At 41.0% G+C, this 9,470-nt stretch overlaps 1 protein-coding gene across 1 annotated transcript; it reads right to left on the reverse strand.

Annotated features, from left to right (window-relative positions):
• Positions 1-6,548: 6,548 nt before the first annotated feature.
• On the reverse strand, positions 6,549-9,046 carry myf6 (myogenic factor 6). Its single transcript, XM_061714174.1, has 3 exons — positions 8,506-9,046; positions 8,046-8,136; positions 6,549-6,952 (listed from the first exon to the last, which is right to left on the reverse strand). Exons 1-3 carry the CDS (start codon positions 9,019-9,021, stop codon positions 6,843-6,845), a joined length of 717 nt encoding a protein of 238 aa, XP_061570158.1. The 5' UTR covers positions 9,022-9,046; the 3' UTR covers positions 6,549-6,842.
• Between the last annotated feature and the right edge of the window lie 424 nt (positions 9,047-9,470).

The raw sequence follows: 9,470 nt of genomic DNA on the forward strand, positions 1-9,470 counted from the left end.
GACCTCTGAGTGATATGAGGGGTCTGTTGCCCCAGGCCCCCCTTATATGCCCCCAGGCCAAAGCCCAGGGCCCACATTGGCCAGATCTAATTACCATGGCCCATTGGCCCAGCCAGAAGGCAGCCTGGAGTTAGTTGAGTTCCCTCCCTGCCCCATCCCTACCACTGCCTCTCACCCCCCAGTACCCTGCAGAGTTTCCCACATCTGCACTTACTGGTGTTTTCCCACTCATCCCCATTTTCTCCAGCCCTTCTTCTGCCAGGCCATGATGAATATTGGGAATCATTCAGGACAGTGAGTGAACATTTGCAGCCTCAACAACAACATGGTCTTTTTTTTTAATCTATGTATTAATTGAAATAGCCACAAGTGTCTTATCTTGCTTGATTGATCTGCAGGCAGCCCTCCGGACACTAGTATCACACCTCACAATGAGAGTGACACTTTGAATGAAGACACAAATATGTGAGTGTAATTTGTGCGGTCAAACTGTGCAGAAAAGGGATTGGCGACCACTTGCAGGAGTACGCTGGGGCCAATTTTTACAACGGAGACAACAGCGTTGCAGATGCGGCCCAGCTGCAAGGGAAGGTGTAACATTTCAAGCCCCGTGAATTCACATAACAGCGGTAAGCCCCCTCTAAACACCCCAACTCATCATTGAAGGTGCTGCCAGTGAGGTGATCCCTGTTTGCCAAAGCTCATTAAAACAGCAATTACACAAATGACACTGTTGCGCAACTCCCCGCACAGACCAAATTTTAGCCATTAAAAGTTATTGACACAAATCAAGCGCCTCAGCTCAGCGCTCAACAGATGGCCGTGACGGCAGATTTTATTCAAGTGGATGACTCAGGGTTTGAGCCGCTCAATTCAGCCAGGACGGCCGAGTTGTTATCCTGAGCAGATTTCTGCATCCCTGCACTTTTGTTTGACAGAATAAAAAAATTGAAAATCTATTGAAACTATACAAAGACCTTTTTAGATATCTAAACAGTAATCACAAGCAATGCTTTTCATATATCGAATATTGTATTTTATTAAAAGCTGGGAGGAATAAAGCTGCTATGACCTTTACAAAAGAAGAATAACATTTAATACTATCATGGATAAAGAGAACACCTGTTTGTGAAGTATGTTTTATAATTACAGGGACCACTGCTTGTTTTTTTACAGTTATGAAGACAAGTTTTCATGTTTGTTTAATGTTGAACTACTTTGAAAAGTGACTATTTATTAGTACTAGTTTTTAATTATTGTCCAATTAAAGCTTATGAAAGTGCATTAGTTTATTCAACATTGTACTCTACTTAAAAATGTATGATTATTTTTCATCTTTAAACTCAATCATACCTAAATGCATCTTTAAATGTACTAAAAGCATGAGTAATGTTTATTTACAGGTGAAGAATACTAGAAGTTTGCTCTTTTTTTCATTTTGAAACAGGATTTTCTTCTCATAAATACATGAAAAGTTGACTGAATTGATTTTAATCCGTTTTTCTAATATTGATATACATTTAATTAATTATGTGTGAGTGTAAGGGGAGAGTTTGAACTTCTGGAGAGAAGCTGGATTGTCTCTCGGTTCGGGATTCCCATCCAAAATGACAGCGACTGACAGTTCCACTTTTTTTTCCCCCAGTTTGGCCCTTAAGGTAACAGTGATGGTGACAGCTCACAAGGATACAATGCGGATATTTCTCACAATGTGTCAAAGCGCTTGGAGAGGCGCGTCTCTGGGAACTGCGCGCACCTAAGAAAACAGCCTACAGTACCTGCTTCCTTCCCCCCTGAATTGCCGCCGGAGTTTTTTAGTTTGGGGCACAGCTGAAGAAGACATTCGGCTCGCCTGTGGGCTCGTAGTTGCCCCGGAGATCAAAGACCAGCCTGGACAATGAGAAAACCTTGCAGGCAGCGAGCGCTGGCCGAGCCTCGGCCCCGGGGTTAAGGCGGATTTATGGTCCTGCGTTAAATCGACGCAGAGGCTACGCCGTAGGGTACGCGGCGACGCGCACCGTACGGTGCGTTTCGCCGCGTAGGCTCTGCGTTGGTGTAACGCGGAACTATAAATCAGCCTTTAGATCAGCAGCACATGGCGCAGCGGCGAAGACTGGAAGGCTTGTTTTTGGCGCAGCGACTGCGCACGGGAGGGTGATGTGATACGTGTCCCAGGACGGGTCCCTGGGGAACTCTCTGAGGTTGCTTTTCTGTTGTTCTCAGGGGTCACAGACAGAGTTAAGTGAAGGGCAAGAGGTTATGTTTTATGTCCACCTCCCTCACGTCTGAAAACCTTATTTCTTCAAAACGGCCCCATGCTTTGACTTAAAGGAACATTCCGGAGTTAAAGCAAACCCTAAATCTATTATTAGATGGTAAGGTGTGTAAACTTCCCTCAAGGATTCAAAGCTTTGAATTGAAACAGTTTAGTGAGAATATGTGTTTGCAGGGCAGGGGGCAATTGATCTATGTAATAAAAAAAAGGAAATAAGTAATAATCAAATAAATAGTTTAAGTTAGTTTGTTAGTTTCAGTCATTTAAACCTTTCAAGACAACAAGGAAGAGACAGTTTTTTTACAATTTGACAGAAAAAGGCTCAGGCAGAAGCATAGCTTATTAATTCCCGCCTACTACACAATTTAAGCTACACAATACATGGTGTCAAGTGTGAAGAAAAAAAAGCAAAAAAAAACCAAACATATAATATATACATATACTCAGTACTCAAATTGTAAAAAGAAATCAGGGGGGATGGTGGATTTTATCATATGGGGACAGATAATTTGTGCTGATTACAAATAATATAATATATATTACAAATAATAGCGCTGACCAATATTTAAGCTTTAAATATCCACTGGGCTTACATCAAATACATCAAAACACAACAATAAAAAACAGTTTTCTAAACTTATCAATATAACTCTGTCCTTCACAGGATAAGTAAAATGAATCACTGCAAAAACTCTAAATCTTAACAAGAATATTTGTCCTATTTCTAGTTAAAATGTCTCATTTTAGTAAAAAAAAAAATCTCATTACACTTAAAACAAGACTCATCACTGGAAAAAACAACAATTTTCACCTGTTTCAAGTAGATTTTCACTTGAAATAAGTATAAAAATCTGGCAGTGGAACAAGATTTTTTTGCTTGTAATGAGAAGATAAATCTTGTCCCACTGGCAGATTTTTATACTTATTTCAAGTGAAAGTTTACTTGAAACAGGTGAAAATTGTCAAATAAGTTATTTTTCTGGTGTTATTTTTCTGGTGATGACTCTAAATGTTGAAATAGCAGTAAAACAACATTCATTGATGAAATGAAATAAGGGATGGAAAGGGGGGTTGGCAGTTTTACAGGGGGGATGATTTGGACCGTTTTTCTTTCAGGGGGGATGCCATCCCCCCTCATCCCCCCTCATCTCAACTCGAGTACTGCATATACTGTACATACACTTGCATACATACATATACACACATAGATGCATATACATACACATACATATCTCTTTTCCCCTTTTTTCAATTACAGACAAATATAAATACACATAAGGATTTTTTGAACATAACAAATGAAGTACATTGCTTAAGTTTGAGATCAACACTATTCCACAGCTGGACCCCTTTAAAAGAAATACATCTTCTTTTAACTTCTTTTATCGCTTTTGGTAACAAAAATCTGCATCCATCTCTTAACTCATATTTACTCTAAGACGCTATGAAAAACTTCTGCACACTGTCTGGTAGTGTTTTATTTTTTGCTTCTCTAAACTTCAGAATATGAAAATTAAAAAATAATGGATTAGTATGATCATAATACCCTGCTTTATTTAGGATGCGTATAGCATCATAAATAAAAAAAAATAATCGACGGACCAGTTTCAAATGAGCCATTTCACTTAAATCCTTGTGTAAATGGGGTCATTTTAACTTTGTATGTGTAGAAAAAGTGTTTTTCCAGGCATCTCTGTTCATTGGTCCGAACAAGGTAATCACTAATGTCCCACAACAGACACAGAAGGAAGGTGTTCATGGCCTCTTCTTCCAAATAACCAATATGTATTTATGACAAATTAAAGTGTTAGAAGAAGAGGCCATGAAATCTCCACCATACGTGTCTATCAAAAATAGTTTTCATGACAGCGGTGGTGGACTTATATGGGCTCAAAACAAGGTGGCAGTGACCCGACTGAGGTGCCTGTACAAAGAGTCCTTTGTAGACATTACCTTAATTTGTCTGCAGGGACTCTGTTCACACTATCACTCAAGTGGAAGGACACTTTCAAGTCTTAAAGCTTAAAATACCAATTTATTGTTGTACTTAATTTCCCTTGATAACATTAATTGCCATTTACGCTGCAAATACAGAAGGTACTATATTCTATTATTACTCAAAACTGCTTCAAATTCACATTACTCCGGCTTTATATTCCATACTTATACTTATATATAGTATCATTTTTTGCTACAATATGCTGCATAAATACTGCAGGCAACAGAATTTTACGGTAATTTGTGAAGAAGCTCTTAAAAGAGAGCAAAATGTTTAAAAATGAATCAAATGAATGTGGCAAACATTCCCTTTTATTGTTTTCTTTTCACTGAAGGCTTTTTATCCCCTGCATAATGTCCATTTTACATCCCACCCTGAAGAATCAGTGAAACAAAAGAAAGAAGAAGAAGAAAAAAAACATTTTGAGTGGCAACACCATTTGTTTGGCAGTGAACAAAAAGAGGTGCGCTGCCAGCCCTGCAGCTCTAAGTCCTTTCTCATGGCAGGATATTCAAGGTTCCAGGTTTACCAGCTTCCAAAGGGAGGCCGCCTTTCATCAGCTCTGACTCCTAAAACGCTGTCTTCACAGCCAAATGAGAATGATATGGTCTCATCAGCGACACGGAAAGCCCTGCAAAGTCAGGCGAGATACAAGCAAAGCAACACAAAGATCAGACAATAAATTTAAAGCACATTTGGAGATAAAACGCCAGCATGAACCGCAAATTTAGAACAGAAGTTAGGTACCCATGTGGAGCCAAGTAGTTCTTGTTCTTGTACAAAGGTCTGCCTTGTAGCAGCCATTACTCTGGCAGTTACACAAAAGAGCTGAAAATGAAGGAACATTGCGATCACAGTGAGTGAGCAGGAGCCCATTAAAATCACATTACTGTTGGGAGGTATCGGGTTTCTGCAGAAAGCAGGATATTTTGCAAGATAGCGCCGTTGAAAACCGCTGTATCAGAACTCCGTTTTATTGGATGGTCGCAGCTTTTAGTTCAGCTGCCATGAAGGGAGCGTTCACATCATTTACTCAAGAATAAGCACGCAACAATGTGAAAACTCTCCGGGAGGCACTTTCTAGCGTGTGTGCAGCCAAGTGCCGTTATTTTATCAATGTTTTTATATCGTTAGAAATTGTGTCAAAGCTCTAACAGCATTATGATGTTACATTTGGTTGAAAAAAAACACAAAAAAAAACATCCAATACAGAAGTTTAGTTTGAAATGTTTGGTCTTTTGTGTTTTGAGTGAGTACATGTGCAGCAATTAGCTGATTTTAATTAAAAGGAAACTAGTTTTGTTTGCCACAGCTCGGGGACAAGCAAAGCACAGGTCTGAGATAAAGACACAATGCCACGACAGTAACACACAAACTATAAAAAAAAGGCTTTGAACAGGCTATAAAATGAGATCTTCCACAGCTGCGGGAGCAGAAGTACTACTAAAAATGTTTTGAGAGCACCTCAGCGTTCTTGACCTTTACAAATAGCAGTACAGTCATTTATTATTTTGATAAGTTAAAGATATGTTTCTTTATTTATTAGTATGATTCTTTTTGCTTCGGTTTTCTTTAAGTCGTGTGACGTTATAATCGAGGTCTTCTTGTCTCGTTAAACTTGGTGAGCATGTGTCTGCAAGCCGGAGAGAGACGAGTCCCAAAGGTCACCCTGTTTACGTCATCTCCAGCGATCACAACATCCAGCACCCTTCCTCGCACGTCAATACCTGACATGCCGTATTTGATGGATCCCCGGGCCTCGGGGCATCGTGTCGCACATTTTTCTGTAAACGTTTGGCCATGTGATGGTGACATGAGTGATGATGAATTAAGACCTAATGGCTTAGATGGCTTCGTTATCCCGCTGGGCTTTGCGCTCATGCCTGCAGCCCAAGTTTCCATGTCCCCACCATGTGATAGGGGAGGAGAGCGGAGAGCGGAGGCGCGCCGCGTCCGCTGGAGACTCGAGTTACTGTCGTGGGATCAGGCCCGCTGGTGAACAAAGAGCGGCAGACCGGCAGCAAACTGTTCCAGGGCAGTTTAGACAGTTTTTATGGTCTCCTAACAGGCGTGAATGTTAGTGGAACTGCTAGATCTATAACTAATAGTGTTTTTCTTCTTTTCATGCAGCTTTGCATCAAATCCAGGGATGCAGCAATGTCTCTGCAGTATTTTTGTTTTCTTTTTTGTTTCCAAGAGCAAATCTTGTACTGGACATGAACAGTCGCTGACATTACAACCATAGCATGAAGTAAAACAAGAAAAATACAACCGTTTCCACGAATGCAAAATCACAATTGTGTCATTTATTTTGTTGGTCAGTTTTATGTACAAATATTGACATCAAATGTTTGTTTTTTTCTTCAAGAGCTTGTTAACTTTGAACATAAAATAAATATATCTAAACATTATGTCAATATAAAATATTTACAAATTTGTTGCTCCTATACAAACGAAAGACTTGATGACAAACAGAAGCCAGAATGGTTAGACGCCATGGAAAGAATTTAGAGATACACAATGGAAATTTGAAATGCTGAAATTGTTTTTAAGATGTTCTCTGACATTTCAGTTTTCTGACACTTCCACGGGGAAGTTGATTTTCTCATCATTGGTGATGCTGTCCACGATGGAGGAGAGGCGGAGGAGGCTGGAGGAGGCAGAGGACTCACTGGTTCCTGAGAGCAAAACAAAGAAAAGATTCACTGAAGTTTTTTTGTTTGGTTTAATTTTGTTGGTTTTTTTCAATATAATTGAATTTAAAGCACCCGCATATATGAAATTCTAATACAGATTGCATTACACTTGACCATTAACTGGAAGTCATGTATTAAAAACCGCAACAAGATGGCTCAAGCACATTATGGCACATCAAAAATGCATTTTGGCCACATTCTTTACACTCAAACTGTGATTAGCTGGACATATAGCACATAAGTTTCATATGCCAGCACAGCTGTCCAGTATGTTCGATTTATAAAATACGTCCATGAAACATTTAACTGATGTCTAGTTATCGGCTTTTGACTGTGTCAGTACCACGATGGGAATGTTGCATTACGGTCGAGTGAGTGAGGTTGGCCCTGAAACATGGCAGCCATTGACCTTCAGGACTCATAGAGCTTTCATGCAACCATATCCGTAGATACTGAACCCATAGAGGACACCAAAATATCACTAAATACCTCGAGAAGTGAATGGGTAAAACCAAAACCCATTCACGTTGTGAAATTCTCTCTCGTGACAAAGGTCTGCTAGGGTTAGGGTTAGGGTTAGGGTTAGGGTTAGGGACACCGGTACAGAACATACCAGACCAATCACAGCAGGACTCGTATAGCTGGTGTTAAGCTGGTTTGGCTGTCTAGAAAATGCTGTACAGGTGCTCCCAGCCAGTCTGGTGGTGGCACTATGGTGAACAGCCAAACAGTTAAAGTCTGAAAAAACACGGCCCTAATCCATCTCACTGGCTTGTCATTTGACACGCAAGTACAGTGTTCTTTATATAACAATCCAGTTGGCCAATAATGGAAATGATTTATTCTGTTAAAAAAACACTCAAATTACTTCTACATTTTTAATTTCACTCATGACTGAGCTACTCATTTCCACTGCAAATTTAGCCAGGTCTTTGGCGGCCATTGGTCAAACAAATTAGGAAGGCTTAGCAGGGAGTTGTCTTGGAAAAGTCTTGATCTAAGTCATATGACTGTCCAGTGTCCAGTGGCTACGCTTCATGCATTAATTGCGGATTGTTAGTGATGTTTGACGTACCTTCTCTCTGGGTCATTGGTGTAGTGGAATGATCAGCAGAGCTTGGCCACATCTCAGAGGTCTTCTTCCAGTGGTTTGCATCACTGGTCACCTGCAGAAACAAGAAACAAGCATGTCAACCTGTTCTTGTTTCCAGATGTTCAAAGCAGTTCATAAACCAATGTGTACACAAACACAATCTTGAATACTTTCATCAAACTGATGAGCAGTGCAGAGAAAAATAAAGACAGCAAAGGGAGCAGGAGTAAGAGCGTATTAACTGATAAAGAAAGTAATGTTTGCTCACGCCAGACGGATAATGATGCCATTTAAAACTCTACAAAGACAGTAAAAGTCTAAGCAGGGATAGTGATGTCATTTGAAAGTCATTTGAGTCTCACACCTTCGTGGACAGGTTTAGACTCTCAAATGAACACCACAAAGAGTTTCTCCTCAAGGCTGGTGTGGAATAAAGCCTTACACTGTTGTCTTTGATGTTAAAGGACGATCCATTTTGCGCTTTCTCTTGCTCATCCAGGGTCTGCAGCAGGTCCTGTAGCCTCTCGATGTAGCTGATGGCGCTGCGTAAAATCTCCACCTTGGGTAGTCTCTGGTTGGGATTGGCCACGGTCTTCCTCTTCAGAGCGTCAAAGGCCTCGTTGATCTTCTTGAGCCTCCTCCTCTCCCTGAGCGTGGCGGCCTTGCGCCTGTCCGTCGGCGCCGACTTCCTCTTGCAGATTTTGCAGGCCCACATGAGGCACTGGCCCTCGCAGTGTGCCTGGAGCCCCGGAGGAGCGAACACATGCTCCTCTCCACTGCTTTCGCCCCCGGTCTCCGACGGAACATTATCCTGCCCCGGGGACAGCGGGCTGTCATTGCTGTTGTACAGAGGGGACACCCCCGCCATGTCCAGGTGTTGTAGTGGTCCATGATCCCCTTCCTCCAAATAGCGTAAATCACCAAAAAGATAAGTGCTGGTCTCAAAAAGGTCCATCATATTGTTGCGCCCCTCTCTCTGTTTTGACAGGGGAACTCTGGCATTTAAATAGATCAGCGGGGACACAGTCAACAGGCTTATATATAGAATGTGAAACTCTACCCAACACTGGCTGTCGCCCTGCAACAAGCACCTTTTTTTTTCAGTCAGTCTTTACAACGCACTGACTTTATGTTGGGAATAAATACACATTAAGGCTTTCAGGAGCTATTAAATAGTCACCTCAAGTTTCACAGCAGGTGCTTTAAGTTAACTGAATGTGTCTGGGCAAAATAGCTGCACTGTGTTATTTACCCCCCACAGAAGTAAAAGCATTACTGGACCAAGAAACCTTTAAAGGTTCCACTTTTTACTCTTTGGGTTGCTGCATAAGTTGGAAACTCCTTTGACTTGCTGTTTAGGGTTTATTGGTGTAAATGAATGAAAAAGACGCAAAAGAATTTCCTTGC

The sequence above is a fragment of the Cololabis saira genome, chromosome 23 (assembly GCF_033807715.1).
Source record: "Cololabis saira isolate AMF1-May2022 chromosome 23, fColSai1.1, whole genome shotgun sequence".
Taxonomy (NCBI): domain Eukaryota; kingdom Metazoa; phylum Chordata; class Actinopteri; order Beloniformes; family Belonidae; genus Cololabis; species Cololabis saira.

What these genes read in the sequence shown, in the direction of transcription:
- myf6 (XM_061714174.1), bottom strand. Translation starts at nt 9,021, where the DNA reads ATGATGGACCTTTTTGAGACCAGCACTTATCTTTTTGGTGATTTACGC. An exon ending in TTAACATCAAAGACAACAGT is followed by an intron (nt 8,137 to 8,505) that starts GTAAGGCTTTAT and finishes TTGTTTCTGCAG; the next exon opens with GTGACCAGTGATGCAAACCA. An exon ending in ACCAATGACCCAGAGAGAAG is followed by an intron (nt 6,953 to 8,045) that starts GTACGTCAAACA and finishes TTTTGCTCTCAG; the next exon opens with GAACCAGTGAGTCCTCTGCC.